The 24303-nt window shown below is 40.0% G+C and overlaps 1 protein-coding gene across 2 annotated transcripts in view; it reads left to right on the forward strand.

Annotated features, from left to right (window-relative positions):
• The window catches only part of WDR20 (WD repeat domain 20), a 50687-nt gene extending 26627 nt beyond the window's left edge, over positions 1-24060 (forward strand). The window contains exons 2-5 of one of the 2 annotated variants that reach the window (XM_061612178.1): positions 7504-7686; positions 11766-13046; positions 21354-21453; positions 22704-24060. In XM_061612178.1, coding sequence (XP_061468162.1) covers positions 7504-7686; positions 11766-13046; positions 21354-21404 — 1515 coding nt within the window. In that variant the 3' untranslated portion in view covers positions 21405-21453; positions 22704-24060. The remainder of the gene's footprint in view (positions 1-7503; positions 7687-11765; positions 13047-21353; positions 21454-22703) is intronic. The other variant, XM_061612177.1, reaches the window with a different exon arrangement.
• Positions 24061-24303: the final 243 nt, after the last annotated feature.

The following is a 24303-nucleotide window of genomic DNA, read 5'->3' on the forward strand; positions in this document are numbered from 1 at the left end:
TTCTTGATACATTGTTTCATTTATGTTTTCCATGCTGGGCTCCTTCGGGAAGGGCACGGTATAAATTCAATTAATAATAATAATTTGACAGGCCCTTGTGTAGCGGAAAAGTTGTATGTAGATGTTGGTATAAGCAAAATGAATACCCCCAAGAATATCTTAATAATAGAGCTTTGTCTTCTGTAAATATTGGACATTAATTTTTTAAAACTGATCTGCATCATTGAGATACCATGGGGAATTGCTAATTGCCCCATTGGCAATTGTGCTGTGAGGTCCTTCAGGGTTCCACCTTGTCCCATGTGCTGTTAAATGTCTATATGAAGCTGCTGGGGATTTGGGAAGTGGTGTCACCAATATGCAGATGACACCCAGCTCTCTCTCTCTCTCTCCATACCATTTGAAATCAGGTGATGCTGTGAAGGTGTTAGTCTAGTGTCTGGTAGCACTAATGGGCTGGATGAGGGCCAATAAACAAGCTGGATCCTACAATCAGAGGAGTGGCTGGTGAATGGTTCTCATGTCCAGAACTACCCTTAAGGAGTAGGTTTATTAAGAACATAAAAACAGCCAGCTGGATCAGGCCAGTGGCCCATCTAGTCCACCACTTTGTTCACACAGCGGCCAAGCAAATACCTGTAGGAAGTCTGCAAGCAGAAGTGCAATAGCACTCTCTCCTCCTGTGGTTTCCAGCAACTGGTATTCAAAACCATACTGCCTCCGACTGTGGAGGAAGAGCATAGTCATCATGGCTAGTAGCCACTGATAGTCTTATCCATCATGTACTTGTCTAATCCTCTTTGAAAGCCATCCCAGTTGGTGGCCATCACTGCCTCCTGTGAGAGCAAATTCTATAATTTAACGATGTGCTGTGTGAAAAAGTAGCTGGGGGGCGGGGAGGAATTGTTTGGGAGCTGGATGAGGCCCCCAGGCCAATGATTAGCCACCTACCTGACTTGCATAGTGTCTTGCATTTAGTGGACTTTTATTTTGCCTCTGATATAGTTGATATAGCACAGTGGGGAGGAGAGCCTGCCTGGGAGTCCAGAGTCTGTGAATTCAAATCCCCGCTCATGTCTCCTGGGTGTCAAGGGCCAGCTAAAGATCACCCCCATAGTAAGTGGCTCAGGGGTTACATGCCCTGCCACCTGTGCAGCCATGGGCAAGCTGCATAGGCCCAAGGAGCCCAGTTGCCCCCCAGCTGGCAGTTGTGGACAGGAAGGGGCTGGCTTGTGCAGCTGTGGCAAGCTGAGCAGCAGGCCCTAGCCAGCTGGGGAGGACTAGCCTCAGAGGGAGGCAATGGTAGACCCCCTCTGAATACCACTTACCATGAACATCCTATTCATAGGGTTGCCATAAGTCGGGATCGACCCGAAGGCAGTCCATTTCCATTTTCATAAAGCTAAATCTATTCGTGCTGTAGTATGGAACAGGAAAGAGGGTGTAATCTTTGTAATTTAGTGGTTTTGAAAACTTTATCTCAGGCATTTAGATATAATGAAATGCGCAGTGCTTCTAATCCCAATGCTTCTAAATCTAATCTTGCTATTAAGCCCTAGGGCTGGATCCAGAAAAGCACGGTAGTGTTTCATTCATGCAGTGGGGCTTTCTTGTCCCGCTTTCTCCGCTGCAGTGGGTCCTTTATTGAGTGTGAGGAACTAGCATGGGATGAGGCTGCAGTAGGAGAGTAACTTGAGGAGGCAACTTGTGTGAGGGGAAATGCCTTTCCACAAGCACAAAGCACCTTTGGATACCTGACAAACCCCCTAACAAGGAGGAAATCTGCTTCGGATTGTGAAAAATAGTTCATATAGTGTAACTGGTATTTATTTGGAAGCATGAAAGCAGGTTGCCAGTTCGCATGATAGAAGAATAAAAACTGAAAATTAGAGAGTCTAGCATGTCCAGGATAAGCAACTGAAATGGTGGCAAAAAGTAGTGGAACAATTCAGTTTTTGCAAAAAAAAAAAAAAAAATCACCCAGAATTAGCAAATCATTATTATATCATCAATCTAAAAAGGGGCCTGGGGAATACCGCACTTGAAACATTATTTTCATGCTAACTCACTCACTCACTCAATCATTTCATTTATATGATGTTAGATAGCATGATTAAAACATGAGTAAAAGTAGAAAACTTATTTCTATATGCCATCCCACTAGGGGCATTGCCCTTTAGGGGACTCACCCAACAGGCACAACAAGCCCACAGTGTTGCTTAAACACTAGTAGCTGTGGGATCATTGCCTATTGCCAACTTCTTCACCGCTGACCCCACTGTAAATCAAAAAGAACATTGTCATTGACCCCCTCATCTCAATACACACATGTATGGAATGTGTAAGAGATTCTTTTAATTCATTTTACTTCCATTTTGACTCCACTATGTTCCAATGCAGTAACTGAATTATTGGACTGTATTTCGTCATCGTCCTCTGTATTTCTGTTCATTTTCTTCTATGCATAGCTCTCACCTGTACTTGCCGTGGGGGTGGCTGTTAGTTGCTCACACGGGTTCGATGTGCCTCTGACATTTACAGATGTATTTTTTTTCTTTTCACTTGCTATCGGCACGGCACTGGTGTTTTGTCTTTTTAAAAAATCAATAAAAATAAAATCAAACTGGGTGGAGCTTCCAGTGGTTAGTGGCAGGGATAAAACCTCTATGCACATATTTGGAGGAGGGAAAGGCAAATGTGCAGAAATGTTTGGGCTGCTATAGGTCCAAATACAGTTTGATCTGGAGTCAATTGGTATTCAGTTTTCTCCTATAAAGTAGATGGAGAATTAGTCCATTGGATTATTTTATGCCTCAAGTCAAAGCTTAAGTCTGCAGTCCTACCCCACTTGCTGGAGAGCAATTGGATATTTTACTTTTTATTTATTATTGCATTTATATTTATATAGCCTTTCTTCCAAGGAGCTCAAGGTGGTGTACATAGTTCTCTCCCTCTCCATTTTATCCTCACAACAATCCTGTGAAGTAGGTTAGGCTGAGAGGCAGTGTTTAGCCCAAGGTCACCCGGTGAGCGTTATGGCCAAGTAGGGATTTGAACCCTGGTCTCCCAGATCCTAATCCAACACTCTAATCACTTGCCGCACTGGCTCTTCTGTTGAACGCAATAGAACTGACTTCTGAGTAGGCACAGTTACGATTGTGCTGATAGTCTTCAGATGTATTTACCAATTGCTTGCTCCTAATATCAAAGCCTTTAATTTCTACTTGTGATCAAGTTCTGAATACAGTATATTTAAAATCTGGTTTGGATCCCTATTGGCAGCAAAACTTTCCATCACCACACTGGGGAGGTCTTCAGTCTCAGGATGTCTCCCTCTAACTGCAAAGTGGTAAGTCTGCGGCATCCAGCAGGCAGCCACCCACTGCTCTTCCCAGGACCTTAGGATTGTTCCCTAGGATGTCCAAGTTAGCTCTATATAGGTTTAGGCATTTAATTTGCTTTTCAGCCATTTGATTTACACTTACAAGTATTAAAGCTGTATGACTGTGGCAGTCTCTTAATAACTAGGGTCACATGGAAAAATATGCCTTACATAATTTAATTAGTTCCATTATTGGTCTTGCTAGAGTAATCCATATTAACATTGCTCTTATAATCTTTAACCATCTTCATGTTGGACAGAAAAGGTTGAACTAGATTTTAGGCTTGATGCAGATAGCAAACTCATGTCGCATTTTCTCTTTTCTCTCTGTATATTTTTATCCCACTCTTCAGTCAAAAAGGCTCCGAAGATGGCTTACAGATAAAAAACAAGATAGTCCCTGCTTTCAGGCTTACAATCTAAAAGACATAATACAAAAGGAAAGGAAAGAATGAAAATTCTTAAAGTAGTAGTAATAGTTATTGTTTTGGCTGGTATATTATTATTATTATTTATTGAATTTATATCCTGAGCTTCCTCCCAAAGTAGCCAAAGGTGCCAAATATAAACAAAATAATTTAACAAGAAATGGAAAAGCATACTAAAAACAAAAACATTCCAAAACACATTTACAATTTAAAACACTCTAAAACACAGTTAAAAATATTTTCAAATACAGTTAAAAGCATTATTTTATCAGTGATCTTCTGGTTGCCCTTTAGCCATCAAATGCCTGGATAAACAAGAATATTTTTCAAATTCCTCCTGAAAGTCAATAGTGATGGAGACAGACATGTCTCACTGGGAAGGGCATTCCACAAATGGGGAGCCTCCACTGAAAAAACCTGTCAGGGGGTTAATGCCAACTGGGCAGTGCTTAGTGGCAGCACCAACAAGACCTTGCTTGTCAGTTGTAGGGTCCAAGGTTGTTGATACTGGGGAAGACACCCTTTTAGTTACTTGGGTCCCAAGCAATTTAGGGCTTTATATGCTAGTACCAACACATTTAATTAGGCCCAGTAGCTCACTGGCAGCCAGTGAAGTGCTTTCAGGACCAGTGACACATGGTCCCATGGGGCTGCCCTGCCTGCCTGCCTGCCTGCCTGCCTGCCTGCCTGCCTGCCTGCCTGCCTGCCTGCCTGCCTGCCTGCCTGCCTGCCTGCCTGCCTGCCTGCCTGCCTGCCTGCCTGCTTGTTTATTTATTTATTTCATTTATAAACCGCCCGTAGCTAGTAGCTCTCTGGGCGGTGTACAGGTTAAAATACAATATTACAATAAAATCAATAGCAAATAGCAGCAAGATTTTAAAACAAGAACATTAAACATGAAACATTAAACGTTAACATTAAACATTAAAATGCCTGGGAGCATAGCCAGGTCTTAACCTGGCACCTGAAAGAAAGTACCGTAGGCGCCAGGCATATCTCCTCTGGTAAGCTGTTCCACAATTCGGGGGCCACTACAGAAAAGGCCCTAGATCTAGTAATAATCCTCCGGGCATCTTGATGATTAGGTACCCGGAGGAGGGCCTTAGATACTGAACAAAGTGGACGGGTAGGTTCATAGCGGGAGAGGCGTTCCACAAGGTATTGCAGTCCCACACCGTGTAAGGCTTTATAGGTCAAAACCAATACCTTGAATCTGGCTCGGAAACAAATAGGTAGCCAGTGCAAACGGGCCAGGACAGGTGTTATATGCGCGGACCGATTGGTCCTCGTCAGCAACCTGGCTGCCGCGTTTTGCACTAGCTGAAGTTTCCGAACTGTCTTCAAGGGCAGCCCTACGTAGAGCGCATTACAGTAATCCAATCTAGAAGTTACCAGAGCGTGAACAACTGAGGCGAGATCGTCACTGTCCAGATAGGGGCATAGTTGGGCTACTAAGCGAAGATGGTAAAACGCATTCCGTGCCACCAAGGCCACTTGAGCCTCTAGCGACAAGGAAGGATCAAAAAGGACACCCAAACTACGAACCTGTTCCTTCAAGGGGAGTGTAACCCCATCTAGAACAGGATGAGCATCCACCATCTGAGCAGAGAAAGAGCTCACCAACAGTGTCTCAGTCTTGTCTGGATTGAGTTTCAGTTTATTAGCTCTCATCCAGTCCATTATCGCGGTCAGACAACGGTTCAGCACATCAACAGCCTCACCTGAAGAAGGTGAAAAGGAGAAATAGAGCTGCGTGTCATCAGCGTACTGATGGCAACGCACTCCAAAACTCCTGATGACCGCACCCAGAGGCTGCATGTAGATGTTAAAGAGCATGGGGGACAGAACCGACCCCTGAGGGACTCCACAATGGAGAGTCCAGGGTGTCGAGCAATGTTCCCCAAGCACTACCTTCTGGCGACGATCCACTAAGTAGGAGCGGAGCCACTGCCAAGCAGTGCCCCCAACTCCCAACTCCGCAAGCCTCCCCAGAAGGATACCATGGTCGATGGTATCAAACGCCACTGAGAGATCAAGGAGAACCAACAGGGTCACACTCCTCCTGTCCCTCTCCCGACAAAGGTCATCATACAGGGCGACCAAGGCTGTTTCAGTGCCAAAACCAGACCTAAAACCGGATTGAAACGGATCCAGATAATTGGTTTCATCCAAAAGCGCCTGGAGCTGGCCAGCTTACCAGTCTCGCAGCCACATTCTGTACCAGCTGCAGTCTCTGGACCATTTTAAGGGCAGCCCCATGTACAGCACATTACAATAGTCCAGATAGGAAGTCACCGGAGAGCATGGACAACTGAGGCCAGGCTATCCCTGTCCAGGTAGCTGGTGAATCAGTGCACAAGCACTTCTAGACACAAGAGCCGCTTGGGATTCTAGTGACAGGTTGGAATCCAGGAATATTCCCAGACTACAAACCTGTTTCTTCAGGGGGAGTACAACCCCTCCCAGAACAGGTTGGATACGCCTTATTCTTGGACACAGGAATTAAGAACATAAGAACATAAGAAGAGCCTGCTGGATCAGGCCAGTGGCCCATCTAGTCCAGCATCCTGTTCTCACAGTGGCCAACCAGGTGCCCACCCACAGCACTTCTGTCCAACACCTGCATAGCCTCTCCAGATTCAGATGGAATGGAGAGACAGAGCTGTGTGTCATCAGCATGCTGATGACACCATGCTCCAAATCCTTGGATGACAGCTCCCAATGGTTTTATATAGTTGTTAAATAGTATAGGAGGCAGAATAAACCCTTGTAGGACCCCGCAGCCCAAAGCCTTGTAACCAAGCAACAATCTCCTAGTACTGCTTTCTCGTAGCAGCCTAGCAGGTAAGAGCTGAACCACTACAATACAGTACCTCCAATTCCCACCTCCTTCCGTCGCTCCCAACGGACACCATGGTCAATGGTATCAAAAGCCGCTGAGAGATCAAGGAGAACCAACAGGGTAGCATTGCCTCTGTCTCTCTCACAATAAAGGTAATTAATCAGGGCCACCAAGGCTATTTCTGTGCTGAAACTGGGCCGGAAAGCAGACTGGAATGGATCTAGATAATTTACTTCTTCCATTCAGTTTGGAGTGGGAAGCTTATGGGCACACCACTTAATATAGAGGTATTGCAGATTCTTAGAACATTTTGCCTCATGCAATGAAACAAGGATGGCTATCTGCCAGTAAAAAGTCATCTGGATCTTGTACCAAGGTGTAATCAATGTGTGGTAAAACTTTTTGTCTGCTTGTAAGGAGTTTTTTTGTCTTACTTGTAAGGAGTTGTTGTTTTGTTAAGGAATAGAAACACTCTTGCAACTTTTTGATTTTTGTTTGTAATGATAATGTACATACTAGTATGTAATGCTTTGTGTGAGTGTGTTCTCTAACTGGGAAGCCCAGATAATACCATCCCTTTTATTATAGACCATGACCATTTGTGAGGAGATTCGTTTGTGAGTGACCAAATACTTTCTGGCTTCCTGAAGACTCTCAGGAGAATAGTGGCTCCTGAATGTACATGAATTTGCCATTCCTATAATACATGATCTCTAAATGGTCTGCTTAAAGTTCATTTTTAAATTCTGTGATGTTACCAGTGTTGCTACAAACATTATACTAGCCCTATTGTAGAGCATACCAGAATACAGTTATATCCATTGCTAATCTTATTTTCAATCTTTTTGCAGGCTGCTGACTTGAGTAAACCAATAGATAAAAGAATATACAAAGGAACACAACCTACGTGTCATGACTTCAATCATTTAACAGCCACGGCAGAAAGTGTTTCTCTACTAGTGGGCTTCTCTGCAGGTCAGGTGCAACTTATAGATCCTATTAAAAAAGAAACTAGCAAATTATTTAATGAGGAGGTAAGTGGATGTCCTAATCGTGGTGCATGCAGACATTGCATTTTATGTTGTTCTCCATATGCATGTTAATTTTTCCAATTGGAAATGGTTACCTTGGATGAATACCAGGAGAAACCTTTGAATATGGGGACACACTCTTAAGTTACATACTGTCAGGAACTATTTCACAGTATGTATTATGAAAGACAATGTGGTGGGTTTTTTCCCCTCCTTACACCTTGAATTTCTCATCATTCATTTATTGTTGGAAGGCAGGAATACTGTATGGTATACAATAGTACAGCTTTGGGTAGCATTACATCTGTGCCATCTGCTAATCCGGAGGTGGTTAATCTTCAGTTTGGGGAGCTGATCTGGCTCCCTAGACCCTACGAATTTTACTGGTGGTTATGAAAAATGAAGAAAAAAATTAAAGCAGATATAGTGGTGGGATAGGTGGAGCCCTCTTTTCCCCCCTGGATCAATGACCAGACTGATAATTTGGGCAGAGAGGAGGTGATAACCCCCTTTTCAGCTGATCTGCAGTGGTAAGCTGAGAGAGGGTATGCATGCGAGAATGTGGGGTAGGCACACGCATTGCTGGCATGCAGCCCCCTGAAAAGTTGGCCAAAAAAGTTTAACTATCCCCATCCTTATCCCATGAACTCACATGTTCCTCTGCTCTTATTTGTGTGTTTTCCTCTGTTCCCCTCCCTCCAACTTCCAAGGCTGACTAAAGGGCTGGGCTCCTTTGGAAGTAAGGACAGGATATAAATGCTATTGTTATAGATAATATTTTATTATATATAATTATAATATTAGCATTCCATCTGTATCAGTTTTTTTAACCCATTGCCAAACCACAGTTTTGCAGCCATGGTTAGTGAGGGGTTTGCAAACTATAGTTAGTGAAAATGTTGGTGCAGATCCAGCACTAATCTTAGCTAGCTAAAACTGAAAGGGAGTGGGGGATGTCTGCATGAGAGGGGAGGAGTAGCTTGTTCTTATAGGATTAGGTGCTTCATCTGCACTGAGACTGTTCGAAGGAATTCCTAAAGAAGCAGAGAAAAATATTCTGTTAACTATTGAAAGGAATGCTGTGGTTAAGTGAAGGGGCAAAAATGTGTATTTGATATACTGTACAGTTGTTTCACTTAACTGTGACACACTTAGAAGCTTGCATATTTGCAGAGCATAATTTTCTTAGTGGAATACAACCGGTTATCTTAAGTTCTCAGAGACCAGAACCAGAAGAGCTCGTTTGGGCAAGCACATGGTCTTAAACTCAGTGGATTCTTGGGTTAAACCAGCTTATTCCTGTGCCATCTTTGCAAATTCCTTCAATTTCTAAAGTCTTTTACAATGCAGTGAGACTAAAATAAACACATAGCCTTTGTATGCCCAAGGCAGTTTTGGGATCCTAGAACTATGAAAAAGATTTTTGGATTGCTGATTAACCATTCTAAAAGGGTGGTAATTAGAAATGTAAAGCTACTATGCCCAAACTCCTTCCCCTGCTCTCCTGGATCAATGGCAGGATCATCAGCTACTCACAGATGGACAAAAATGTGCTGCAACGTGTTTTAAGTATATTGTATCATTCATTGCAGTGGTTGGTAAAAAGAAAATAAACTCTATGCTGTGTTATTTAAAGGAGAGCAGTTAAAAGGCACAAGCTTTATTCCAGAATATGCTATACTTAGTTTAACACCTTGTTCCTGGGAGCAGAAAATCTAGTGCTACTTGAAAGAAGCATTTTCAGTTCTGACTTGCTGAGTATAGCATCTGATTGTGTGAAATTTGTCATTCTTAAAGTAGTTGCAATTCTAGAAAAAGATGCAATTTTGATGAATACAAATTCTACTGCAAAGTGAGTCTCTAAAATCTGACGCTAGAAGGACTCTTCTTCTTTCCACACATAAATATTTCAGACATTTGCTATAAAAATTCAAGCAGTTGCAAATGAGAATTTGTATATTTGTAGCATCTGCCCATGGCAGAAAAACATTAACTGGAAGTCTAAATTTAGTTATAACCCAATGGAATTATTCTAGAAGGTGAATCCTTGAGTATTGGATCTCTGAGTATACAGTGGTGGTGGTGGTTTGTACTGTCCTCATGAGCTAAACCTGTTAACCTTCCTGAGTGGCACTGGCTGAAAAATGTTGCCTTTGAGGGGGAGGGAATGGGGGAACATATCCCTGAAAAGGTTGCCATCATAGTACAGTTGAATAGAATGGACCTTGGCCAGGCAAGGTTTTTTCATGAAAGTTTACCAAGATAAGAATTGTAAAGCGCTCTGTCTCTAACTATGAATTTACTACTTGGGTCCTACAATAAGTTAACTTAAGGATGCTCATGTAAGGAAAGTTTCCCATCCCCTTGCCACCACCTGCCCATCAGGAAAGCCTCTCCAGAGGGTTGTGGGGATTGTCTTGAACTGATGCGGCATGGGAAATATGGGGGAGGGACTTCTGAGGGTGGAGTAATTGCCCCAAATTACGCTTGGATCTTAAAATATGCTAATGTAAGGAAGATCACATAAAGTTAGTTTCTGGTTCCCTTCTCTCACTCCCCCCCCCCAAAGGCGGGAGATGGGGAACCTTCTTGCTTGTGGAAAGTGATTCCACGTGATTTTCATGGATCCTTTAGCCACCCCATGTCACCCTAGTCAGCAGGACCCCACCCCAAAACCCCAGGAGAGGATTTTCTGGGGCTGTTGACGGTAGGGGAATCAGCACTTGCCAGCCTCCTTTTGTGGGCTCTTCTCTGGATAGAATCCAGCATGTTCTAGCTACAATTTGTTGTGTTGGGATGTCCTAAATCAAATAAGACAGGATAAGAACTCTAGGATAGGATTTTCACATTTCACAATTCTGTGTAGTTTTTTTATAGTCCTCAGGGATCATGTCTTCCCTCAGTGAAGCCTTTACATCACTCTGTTAGTGAAACAAGTATCATTGTGTCCCAGTTGAAGCCACCACTGATAGTATTCCAGAGAGGGAAGTTGGTTCTATAGCTGGTTACAAGAAACTGGTATAAGCTGTCATTTCTTTCCTCCCCTCTTTGCTGTGAAGCTTGATTGGCATGGGGCAGCAGAATGATAAAATCCACTGAAGTCCTTTTACTGTCATTTAAGGATAATGAACCCACAGGCCAAATTACATTGGTTGTTCACAAAAGCTCAGCAGAAGTAAATGGAAGGTAGAATCAGCAACTCCAAAATCTCTTCTATAAATTGTAACTCTTTGAATGTCTAGACATTTTCTTCTAGACAAAAGCAATGCAGTATTCGTTAAATGGCTCAAAGCTTTTAACTTGCCCAGATACTGGATCTCTCTTCCCTATCCTAGATCCAATCTGTCAAAGTAATTTTCTTTTAAAATTTCAGCATACTTTCACCATTTTTTCTGTTGAAATATTTATTTATTTATTTAATTAATTACATTTCTAAACCGCCCTATAGCAATAAGCTCTCAGGGCGGTGTACAACAAGATAAAACCACAATTAAAATACAAGCAAGTGTAGATTATAAAACATATTAAAAACAAAATTAAAATACAACTAAAAATAAAAAATACAATAAAATTAAATTTAAAATTAACATTAAATTAAATAACATCTGTTTTCTTCCTATTTTGACTTCAGTACAGTAGAACTATAATACCTAAAGAGGTCCTATTATTCCACCATATTGCCAGTTCTCTGCTGGATCCTTAAAGCTAGATTACTTTTCCAAGGATGAATTCAGTGATTGAGTCTTAAGTTCTTGATTTTAATTTTCCATGCCAGATTTTTAATAGGTGAGTAGTTCTTCACAGAATGCAGAGCTTCCTGACCCTGACTTTCTCGTTTTGTTGAACTTTGTTAAGGGAGGCTTACCACAAATCATGTTGACTATTGTATTTTTACTGTATATGGGGTAAGAAAAGCACACTTTTTAACAGTAGCTTAATAATGAAGTAGTCATAAGCTTATTTTCTGCAAGTAGAGTAACTTCATGTATTTAAATGCTAAGTGGCAGAAAATTAATAAGTTCATTAAATGAAAAATCAAGACTGAGATGACTCTGATGTGTACCTTTTTTCCTTTTTTTCAGAGACTAATAGACAAGTCCAGAGTTACTTGTGTAAAATGGGTGCCCGGTTCAGAAAGTCTCTTCCTAGTAGCTCATTCCAGTGGTAATATGTACTTGTATAATGTGGAACACAATTGTGGTACCACAACCCCACACTATCAGCTACTTAAACAAGGAGAAAGTTTTGCAGTCCATACATGCAAGAGCAAATCTACACGAAACCCTTTGCTTAAATGGACAGTAGGTGAGGGTGCCCTAAATGAATTTGCCTTTTCCCCAGATGGGAAATTCTTGGCATGCGTAAGCCAGGATGGCTTTCTTCGTGTTTTTAACTTTGATTCAGTGGAGTTGCACGGTACAATGAAAAGCTACTTTGGAGGACTGCTATGTGCCTGTTGGAGCCCAGATGGAAAATACATTGTAACTGGTGGAGAGGATGACTTGGTGACTGTCTGGTCTTTTGTGGACTGTCGAGTGATAGCTAGAGGCCACGGACACAAATCCTGGGTCAGTGTTGTGGCCTTTGATCCATATACCACTAGTGTAGAAGAAAGTGATCCAATGGAATTTAGTGGCAGTGATGAGGATTTCCAAGACCTTCTTCATTTTGGAAGAGATCGAGCAAATAGCACGCAATCTAGGTTATCAAAAAGGAACTCTACTGACAGTCGCCCAGTAAGTGTAACATATAGGTTTGGTTCAGTGGGCCAGGACACACAGCTATGTTTATGGGACCTAACAGAAGACATCCTCTTCCCACACCAACCCCTCTCAAGAGCAAGGACACACACAAATGTAATGAATGCCACAAGTCCACCTGCAGGAAGTGGAGGAACTAACCCAGGCAGTAATGGAAACAGCATCACAACACCTGGGAACTCTGTGCCCCCTCCTCTTCCACGGTCAAATAGCCTTCCACATTCTGCAGTCTCCAATTCTGGTAGTAAAAGCAGTGTCATGGATGGTGCCATTGCCTCTGGTGTTAGTAAGTTTGCAACCTTATCACTACATGACCGGAAGGAAAGACACCATGAAAAAGATCACAAAAGAAACCATAGTATGGGACATATATCTAGTAAGAGCAGTGACAAACTGAACCTAGTTACTAAAACCAAAACAGACCCAGCAAAAACTTTGGGAACACCTCTGTGTCCCAGAATGGAAGATGTTCCTTTGTTAGAGCCTCTTATCTGTAAAAAGACAGCACACGAAAGACTGACTGTGTTAATTTTTCTTGAAGACTGTATAGTCACTGCTTGTCAGGAGGGATTTATTTGCACATGGGCAAGGCCTGGTAAAGTGGTAAGTTTTAATCCTTAATGCTGCATCAAAGAAGTAGAACTTGAATAGGTAGCTTTTTCTCAAAACATAACTGAATGTTGAATATAAAATTTCTTTATGCTTAATGTAAAAAAGATTATTTCCTCAGAGCCATACTTTTGGATACTGCATGCCATATTTCTGAATGATTTGAAGTGTCTGGCCCAGGTAAAGTTCTTTTGAAATGCAGTTGCCTTCCAGCTGGAGATGTGTTGTGTATCCAAAGTGTCAGTGATAATTTCCCTATATTTTCAAAAGCTATTTTTGTACAACATGATTCAGACAAATCTAAAAATCAATTAGTGAGGGTAAAATTGTAAGGGCATTCAGGAATTCAGCATGGTCACAGCTTGGGTAAGCTGTAGGTTCGTATAGTATGAAATGCATTTTGGGCAATTGAATTTAAAATACTTATTCTGATAGGAATCCATAAAGCAGGGTCTTTTCTCACTTTTTTCAAAAACTAGACATAGTATTGAACTTTTAATTCTCCTTCAGTGATCATCTCAAGAACAATTTGTAGTGTTTCCATTTAAGATTTGAATAAACTGGTATTAAATATGCATTGTAATATTCTGATGTTTAATATCAATCTTCTCAAAATATTTATATGTGTAAGGTCACATTAAAAAAAAAAGATCCCTAGTGGAATGTATCCCATGCTCATTTTTCCCCTTGTCACTTTACAGTAGTTTCATGTGAAAGGTATTTTGAACTCATGCATTTTTCATTAAATCCCCAGGCTTAAATGTGGCACTAGTTATGTTTTCTTTCATGCTGAGAAACTGAAATTGGCCATTTAATTTTTAGCACCTTATGCTGATAAGAATTAGTTTGCTTTCAAATACTCATTAGCAATTTGCCAAGATCCAAAAAATCTGGAGATGGCTTTTGTGCATGCAGTTGGTTGACTTGCATCCCCAAAAGTACCCATAACAGTTTGAGAATTCTTCTGTGCAGAATCCAACACAGAGTGAGGGGTTGGAGCTGGAAGCAAAAACTAGCAAAGTCGGAATGTGTGCATGGGAATGCTTTAAGCACATATGTGGGTTCTCATGATCCTTGCCAATGATAAACTAGCGAGGGGACCCTAAATGGTTGCTGGTTGTCTTTTGGAGGTTTATTGTTGGGTGCTTTTTTGATAACTCTTTGAAAGAGAGCCCTAAACAGCTTGAAAGATGTTGCTGAGAGTTTCTGAAATGCATCACTTTGACAAACTTAATGCAGGAGATCGTTTAATAGACATTAAAGCCTATTGTGACTGTAAGGCTTCACAGCTTCTCTAAAATATGTAATACAACATTTAAGTGAAATCTCATCAAACAAATTCTGGTACGTGATGTTGCCTGTATGCCTTATCTTGGACAGGCAATCTGGAAACAGATGGCATTGCTTTTGGGGGCGGCAGATTGTAAGGATAAAAGACAAAACTATACTTGTTCCCATGCTAATCATGAAAACGTTTATATTTCTGTGCAGGGGCCAAAACAGTTTTGAAGGTAATTTTATAGATGCGCATTGCTGTGCTGTCCTTGGTAGCTATCCATGTCCCTCTATTTAATGAATTCCAAAGTAATTTAACTTTGGCATTTGGGCTGCTTGCATTTCTGTTAAGTTGAAGTCCTGTAAAGGAGTTGTGTTTAACAGGTACAGGTCATAAGTTGCATGCAGTGACAGTTTGATTTGGAACACATTTCAAATATTTCAGAGATAAGTATGCAGTACCAAAAGCTAGGATTTCTATATTTGGCCAATGTGGAAATCTTTAATTAAAGGTAAGTTTCATGCTGATGTTATTCACTAGGTCTTTGAAAACTAATATCGCACACTGATGTAAATGCCATATTGTTTAGGATATGTTTGTTTAGAATGGGTTTCAAATTATTATTATGCTTTATTTTTGCAGTCAGTGAGCTCACTCAGCTGGCCTAAATAGCAAGTTAGGTGATATGTTTACAAGGCTCTGGCCAGGAAAGTCTTTGTTCCAGAAAGGTGTTAATAAGCATCCCTTTTGTTTATAGGCAAGCACTTACCAAACTTTATACCTATTTAATAACTCTTCAGAAACACTCATGGTAACATATTTCTTTCCCTTGGGTTATGCACTGCCTATTTTTTGTCTTATCTGCAGTTTAGTTCTGTAGCTTTTAAAGAGTTTAAAGCTGCTACCTTCCTGTGTTGATCTTCCTTGCGACTCCTCACATACAACTTCCATTGCCCTTTTTCCTCTGCTAAATTTGTTTTCCACCCTTTGGCAGAGGATCTCAGTTGGAGAGAAGGGTCACAAAATTCCAACTTGAGGAAAGAATGGGCCAGAAGACTCAACCTGAAACTTCACTGCTACTGAGCCAATCCTATCTTTTACCTTTTCCCACTTGTCTTTGCCAGGCTGGTGTAGTCAGGGTAGCAAATTGTATTTTCTACATAAGAACAGAGTTAGAATATCCAGGAGTGGGCGATCTGTGGCATTGCCAAGTGTTGTTGGACTTGCAACTCCCATCAGCCTCAGCCAGCATGGTTAGCATTGATGGGAGTTGCAGTCCAACAACACCTAGAAGGCCACAAGGTGCCTGCCTCAGAAATAGACAGTCACTCCTTAGAACAGAGCAAGCAGCTTTGATCTGGCTGATACTTGGCTTGACTGGAGTATCAGGAACTCGTAGGTCAGGCAGCCAATGTAGTGCCTTGCAGATGTCATTGGAGAACAACTCCTTCATCATTCGTCTTGGTGGGTGGGGCTGATGGGAACTGGCATCCAGCATTTGGAGGGCACCACACTGGCAACCCTTGCCATAGGACAGATAGGTACACTGCCAAGTTGGAGCAAGAAGGTATACACTACAAGCATTAGGACTTCTATTTAGCATTCACACATGTCTTGAGCTTCCCCATATCCTTTCTCTTTTAAAATACTACTACTTAAACACAAGTTCAAATGTAAAGTACAGTGTTCAGTGCAAAATATGGGACAAGCCCACACTGCATACTACAGCAAAATTTTAGAACTGCACTATTTTGTGGGGCAGCTGCCTACTTTACAGGGAACAAAATGTCTCAGTAATGACTTTGTAAAAATATATATGTTGTACTACTGGGAAAGTTAAACTGCTTATCTATCTCTTTGGCGTTTCCTTCCCAATTACATGGTATGGTAGAGATGGCAGGAAGGCTTTGGCATTTCTTTTGCAAGGCTACTGTCACACACAGATTTCTGTCAGAGGTGTTGGCTTCAGTGGCAGGCCAAGCCCAAATGGCTAACCTGCAGCCCTCCAGATGTTACTGAACTACAGCTCCCATCAGCCCCACCCAGCATAGTCAGTGGTCAGGGATGAAGGGAATTGCAGTCCAGCAGCATATGGAGGGCCACAGCTTCTCCATCCCTGATCTACAACTACTGGTTATTTCAGGGAAACATGCCACTACTTATGCTGAAAACTCATGGTAAGAGGGAGCGGACAACTGCAAAACAATAGTTGAGTGAAATGGCAGCATATACCCTGGCAGAGTAAATGTGTTACCACTCTTTACAACAAAATGCACATGAAATTTAGAATATTTATTTGAACTATATTGTACAGGAAAAATCTTAATTTAAATTATAGAACAACCTTCCGTTTTACAATAAACAGGAGCTATAGTACAGCACCATCTTTAAATGAGTTCTGTCATTGCTGTTTAACAGACACTTTGTGCTACTATTTGGGCTTGCGAAGAGGTTACTCTTACTACTAAATCCTCATTGGCAAAGGGCATTTCATTTGTAACAATTGAAGTATAAAGTGCTGTTGGGAAGTATTATTCTATATCATTTGACATAATTTTGAATTTGGGGATGGCTGGGAAGCGCTAAATCAGTTTTTATTTTGAGGTTGCCATGGTATAAAATGAAACATGTTGACACACTGCAAACGGGAGTTGGATTCCTTGAAATATTGCTGTGCAAAATTATCGGGATTGGTGTTGGCTTATACATCAGGATAAGAAGGTGCCTAGTCAGGAATGGGCCAGTTACTTCTGTGAAGCCAGGAAAGAGTTGCCTCATTTTGTGGGTGTCTGGATTAGGAGGGAAAGAATCTTACTAAAGACTTTTCAGAAATGCTTGATCTTTTGGAACTCAGTTATGTACTTGAAAGGACTGTATATGTCTGTCTCCTACCACGTTAAAGCTACTAAATTTGCATTTAGAATAACTGCTGGCCTGCTTGTGTTCCTAAAGAAAACCAGCTAACGTGTAAAGTTCAAAAGCAAGACTTTTTTCCTGCATTTATGAAATCTGTACACATGAATTTGTTAAGATTGACACGTTAGGTGAGACTGTACAAAACTGTAATGATATAGTGAAAAATCAACAGTAAAGTTCATATGTATTTTCTTTATAAACATCCATCTAATTTCTTGACAACTTGAATAAATTTCATAAGAGCCTTTCTAACATAACAAATTGTTAAAATAAATTGATTGTTGCAATAATAATGAAGCTTTAATAAGTATTGTTATATTTATAATTTTAAAAAAATCATGTTTGTTTCATACTGCTTATTTTTTAGCATTTTATGTCACTGTTTCAGCTGAAGAACCCTACTAAATACTTGACATTACAGAATAATTTACTGGGGTTGTCCTCTGTATACTGACATTAAATAAAAAGTGTGACTGAACTGTAAAATGTAGATAACTGTCAATAGTGCTTCTCATGCCTGAAGTTATAATGTTGATTTGCAACAGCAGAGACTTCTCCTATGCAGGAAGAAGCATCTTCCTGGACAAATATCCACTGTGAAACTGCTGCCTCTGTAACTGCCATTTTTATAAATGATCCTGAATGACTGATGTACAACCTCTTGAGTATTTCATACAAATTTCAAGTGTTAGCTTGGAGTTTTTAGTTATATTGATCTCTCATTATTCATGTCCATTTAAATTGTCATAGATACCATTCTGGATTGTTAAACTGTACAAATGAGAGAATATACTTAGGTTTGGTAAAATTGTTTTTTTCTGGCTTAAATAACAGGGAATTTGGGGGCAAGATGATTATATAAATCCATTAAAGAGCCATTGGAATGGAGAATTGATGCCTTTTGGATTCTACAGGAGCTCTTTCATTTATCAACGCCTTGCATTAATGCTTAATTAAGCTCTTTAGGGTTGCTCACCAGAGTTAAGTGCATATTAAAACACACAGAATGAAGGAGGGTGGAATTGAAGTTCTCCCTCCTGAAGAGTTTTATGGCTATTGACTTTAGATGGAATCTTTGTCACAGCAAAATCATTTTCATTTCCAGCCTGGCATCTAACTTAACTTTCATTGTATAGATTTTCCCCAGGAACAGCATATGAAGATTTTCTACTCTGGCTTCAATTAGTTCTTAAATGGAGCATCCCTAATTTCAGCCAATGGGCAAGCTGGAGATCTTTCATAGTTGAGAACAGCTCCTCTCTGTAAATATTGTGGTTGTGGGTGCAGCAGTTTGTGCTGAATTAGCGATCTGAAGCATACCTTGCTGTGACATTCTACTTGGAGAATATATACCTTGAACATGTGAAGGGAATTGCTACTTCATGATATATCCAGGGGTAGTCAGTGTGGTGTCCTCCAAATATTGTTGGGACTCCAACTCCTATAAGCACAAGCCAGCATAGCCAATGGTTAGGGATGATGGGAGCTGTAGTCCAACATCATCTGGAGGGCACCACTTTGGTAATTCTTATGTGGGTTTAAAACAAACTCTTTTACACACACACCCCCAGGGGATGTCTGGCCTACAAGCAGTGATCTTTTTCAGACTCTTTAGTCCTTTAGAGCTAGAACGTCTGACCTGTAGCTTTAACAGTGTTAGGTAATTATCTAATACTGGATCTACAGTAGTATTTTAAAGCCCTGTCTTTTAAGAGTTCTACAGCTTAAATTGCTATAGTCAAGGAAAAATGAGTCTGCACACAGTATTTGCGCTACTTGGCTGAGTGGCTTGAATTTAGCATTTATAGCTAAATGCTGTTTGGATAAGCCTGTAAAAATTATTCAACCTAGCTTCAATTTGATATAAGTAAGGTTCATAAGAATCAAGTGGATAGCTCCATCCCAAAGCCTTCAGGCAAGTGATAAAAGCAAGACAATTAGAACGTCATTAAAATTTGTTGTCTCTTGCTGAATTAAGCAGTGTTATATTGCCTTTAAAGTGTGTGTGTATATATATATATATATATATATATATATATATATATATATATATATATATATATATATATATATAATTCTTCATTACTGTGGCTAATGGTGTATCACTGGCTACAGACACAAAGTAATCATCACGAAAGATAGACCTAGCAATGTTATGTATGATTCTGCCTGTGTGTATTCTGCAAGCGAAAGTCCAGAGCCCAGTTGCAAATTGGGCTGACTCGAGATACTTTGTTGCCTTAATGGAGCATCAAATTCCCCCTTTTAAAGTACATAATACTAGCCAAGTTATTTTGGCACTTGAGGCAGAAAACCCTTCAAGCCACCTCTCCCTGGCAGTAGAAAGAGATTGAAATAAAAAACTTGCTGCCCTTTAATGAAACTCAAAATCGGGTACTTAAGACAGATGTTTTACTCTACTTAGTGTTTGGGCCAGCCCTGGAAGATCCTAGACAAGCACCTCCAGTTAAAGGATTTCAACTAGTAGAGTTGAGAAAAGCTGCTGTTAGTCAGAGTACTTGGACAAATGGACTTCAGTATGAGTCTATGTATCAAAGTTTGTAATTTTTTCTGTGCTAATGTGAACATATATACCTACCTTATACAAAGTTTAGAATATGCTGGTCTCCATTTTCATTGCTTTATTTTAAAAGAACACACTTCTAGTATTTATAGCTTCAAAGATTTTGAATGGGTCCATGGCATAGAAGTTTTAAGAAGCCAGAGTAGTGGGTAAATAACATTTTAATGGGTCAGATTTCAGTGTCCTCAAGCTCCTTGCTGTTTCTCGTGGCTGGCAGAAGCAGAACATCCTATGCAAATTCATCAAACATACATAAATTTATATAATTATACCGGTCACAGAATTCAGTTTCTATTGGTGCAGAGCTTTGACCGGCTACGAGTACCTATCAGAGCTTGCTTTTCAGAGGCTGTATACTAGTGCTGAAACAAAATGGTGGAGACGTTACACAGCATTTGTCCTCTTGTGAAATGAGCCTTCCCTCTGGCAAGTTTTCATGACTTTGCAAGGAACTGTGTGCAACAGAGCATCTATTCTCCCACCCCAACACAGTCTTGCATTGGGTATGTATGTTTGAACACACATTCATATCCAAATATCAGTGTCTTTGTGCTGCATTTTTTCAATGGGATGTAGATGCAGTCCTGTCATATGAGATCATAGGCCTAGCTGCCTTGGGAATGCGGTCGAGTTCCCATTTCTCTCCTCCCTCACATCCAGCAGTGACAGATTTAGAATAAATGGTGGCTGTGAAGAAGTTTGATAATGCACAGAAATGAAAAGTGGAGGTATGAACCATGGAAACTGTGCTCAAAAAGTGAACCTCACCAATTCAGTTCACAGCAGTACTACCTACCTCTGTATACTGTAAAGTTGAATCCTGCTGTCAGATTCTGCTTATGAGCATCTGGTTAACAGTTAAATTATGTTGGATGATAATGGTCATCTGGACCTGTGGCCTAACCACGTTGATTTTTTTATTATTGGCATGAATGATAGAATGCAAGGAACATGGAGACTTTATGGATATCAATTATATAACAGCCCATGTTTTTTCACTGCTGGGTAATGGATAACCATTAGCATTTGTTTTGTCTATGCAATCTGACATAGGGGTGGCCACTCCTGGAAGCTACTGCCATGACATATCACGTTTACACATGGCTCAGATCTGACTTCACATTTGTTTCCTACTTTTTCCTTTCTGTCTAATTAATGCTGTACCTTTGTTTCAGAGTTGGTGTTTTCTTAACTCTTTTTGCCATTTTGAGTTCAGCAGTTTTACACATTTCTCTCTGGAGTTTAAGATCTGTGCTTGGTACACTAGACTGTGCCACACATAACCCTGTATAATATATTCTGAAAAGTGAATGTCTACCAAAACAGTGGTTAGCTGTGGGGACATTGGTGGAGCAAATCTTAGTGCCTATAGCAGAAATGTCAACTTCGCTAAAATTGGTTTAGAAGTCTACAAGGGATGAAAATATCAGAGCAGGTTCTGGTCTGGTGGAATGACCTCTCCAAAGCAGGGGGTCTTGTATAACCTCCTGGTTTCAAGAGCTAGCAGTATTATTTTCTTTCCTAGCACTTTCTCTGTATTTGGGCCAGAGCCCAAAAGAGCTCCTATAGACTCTGAAGACGAAATTCTACATTACAATTGAACTTGAATCTTCATCAATACTAAGGTACAAAAAAAGTCTGCAAATTAAGTATTGGCAATTAAGGATTTCCCCCTATTCATACATAAGATGGAAAATGGTTTTTTTTTAATTAATAATTCCTGAGTTAGGTGTGGCTGTAAGTGGATCTGTGAAAGTATAATACAAAAATCAGACTTTTGCTCAGGATCTCTAAAGTCAGTTTTGGTAATCAGTTTCTGATGTGACAAACTGTTAGTGAGCTGTAAAACGAAGACACAATGAGATGATGGATTGAGATTTCATATTTTCCTCTGTTTAAAACTCGGTTTAAAAATTCTAATTGGAAATGTGTGACTGAGTGCACTTTGTATCCACTTTGGGTGGAGCTACTTGTTAGTGCTTCATTTGTTGGTTTCAATAAAGGAGAAATAATTTCCTATTAAAGAGTTGCTTCCCTGCAGTGACTATGTCTGAATGACATAGGAACACTGGAACTGTTGGCTGGGTAGATCAGCGAGTTGGGAAGGGTCCACTATGTCATTTGAAAAAACTGGGCAGGATCTTTCCCAGCCAGCAGTTCTGCATCAAAAAAGAAGTCTGGAGCATCTTCTCCTCTTATTGGAATAGATAGGTGGCTAAAAGATACTTCAACTTGGGTGTTTGGAGCATCAGGTGCCTGTCATGATTAAGCATCTGTCTGGGATGATCATGAATATTTGTGCCTGGTGTTTGCGAACTCTGTGGTGCAAAGAGCATCACTAATCCGGAAGGAATTGTTGTGTATGACTAATGACCTGGTAAAGGACTCCTGGTGCAAATGTGCACTTTAGCTCACATACCTTTTGCTTTTTTAATAGAATCGCTTCAGAAACAGTTTATAAATTTTGTAAGACGTACTCTAAAATCTGATCCTGATAGCATGATTAAGAATCCTGGGCCATCTTAAAAACAAAGACTTCCTGTGGCATAAGCTTTTATGGACTAGTAGAGCCTACTTCATCATGCTATAGGAGGATACTTTGTTTTTAAGCTGCAACAGTATTCCTTGGTTTGCTACAAGAAACTACAGCTGCTACACCTGGAACTCTAATTATGTGCTGTGTCTTGTAAATTGCTTTGAACTAAGCTATCAAATAAACAGTGGAATTATTCATGTAAGATTTCCAAACAATGTGATCTACCAGTCAGAAGTCAGAATATGCAAATGCCACAGTTCACTGAAAGTCTACAGATATATAACTGTTTAGAAATTCTGGGTTCTCTTGCTGGATTAATATAAATTGCTTTGTTTGCAGGGTTTAATGCCATCCCAAAACCAGGCCAATTCTCCAAGTGGAACTGTAGTATAGCCATCACACTCCTGCTAGCAAATCTTTGAACACTGAACAAGAAGTAATGACAATGGAACCAGGAGCTGCTGTTCAGCCAGGGAGCACCACAAATTCTTAAAGTCAGAGTGTAAACTTGGAGTTATGTGAATCACATAGTGTTTTACAAAAATAATAATGTAATGACTTCTTTTTACAGCTAATATTTTAGGCTGTTTGCCCAAAGAAGAATTTTGCTTAAAAATACTTCTTTTGGTGTTGCAATTAAAAATAGTACAACTTTTTTCCAGTTTCTTTATACTTCTCAGTGTAATTTAATTATGTGTCTATATCCATATAGATAGCTGTAAAATAAAATGTTTCTTAAATCCAAGTAAGTTTAATTGTTATATAAATTAGAACTTCACTGTTGGGTTTTTTGCACTGATTTTTTTTTAACCAGCAATGGTTAACCAAGAATGCCTCATGGGAAATTAAAGTCATTACTTTCTGGCTTCACAAATGTAATTCAGGAAGATGGATGCTGCAATCATAGAGGGTTTTATATAAAAAGATTGTTTGCACTTAGATAGCTTAATGCTAGTAGAAAATTACTTTTCATTGGGGGTTTGGACACCCTCTAAAGCTATGATATGGAGAAAAGGATCCTTTGTATCAAACATTTTATTTTAATAATGTTTTGAGCTACAATCAGTCTGTATTATATATGTAAATAATGTAATTCGGTGATGGGGGAAATGAGTCATTACACTAGTAATTTTCATTTAGGAAAGTGATATTTCTAATTCAGAAAATACATATTAAACTATCTTGAATATGCAGTTTTGTTTATGTTCTGTTTAAATTATACCAACTGTGATGTAATTTTTGATGTAATACTGGCATGGATATGGTTTATCTTTGTAAAACAGCCGTTTTGAAAAACACTCAGGTCAGATTCACTACCTATTGAACCAGGCCTTACTCTTTATTATAAGATGGTTTCATTGCCTTGCACTTTATTCAAAAACAGTTTTTTCCTCTGGCTGTTCTTCAGAACACTATATAAAATTAGCCTAATTTTTAATAAATACTAGTCATTTAACAATGGTACTATCCACTTTTATGTATTAGAAATGCATAGTTTAGCATCTCTTAATACTGCTACATACTCTTAAATGCTGACTTAAAATTACTGTAACAAAATGAAATAGGTTGATAAAATAGATTGCGCCAAAGCACAGAGTATTTGTTTCTGAGAAAAACTGATGCCTTGTGTGGGAGAATAGATTTGAGAATCTACATAACAAACTCCTGCTTTCTCCGTTACTATTAAACTGATTTTGAACACTATAAAGGCTGTAGATTCCCATCCGGTTCTTCATTTAGGAAAATACTGTCTGACTGAGAGCGGGATATATGGGGGCTGAGCAGTAGTTTTCTGAGTGAAAGCTCCACCATGACTTCATGGGCAGAGGTGTTGAGCCTTTCCTGCCTACTTCATCACGGGACAAAACTACTTTTCCCTTTCTTCCCTCATATCTAATCCTTTGTGTAAATGGCATGGCTGTATAACTGGGAAAGAGCA

This window comes from Rhineura floridana, chromosome 2 (genome assembly GCF_030035675.1).
Source record: "Rhineura floridana isolate rRhiFlo1 chromosome 2, rRhiFlo1.hap2, whole genome shotgun sequence".
Classification (NCBI taxonomy): domain Eukaryota; kingdom Metazoa; phylum Chordata; class Lepidosauria; order Squamata; family Rhineuridae; genus Rhineura; species Rhineura floridana.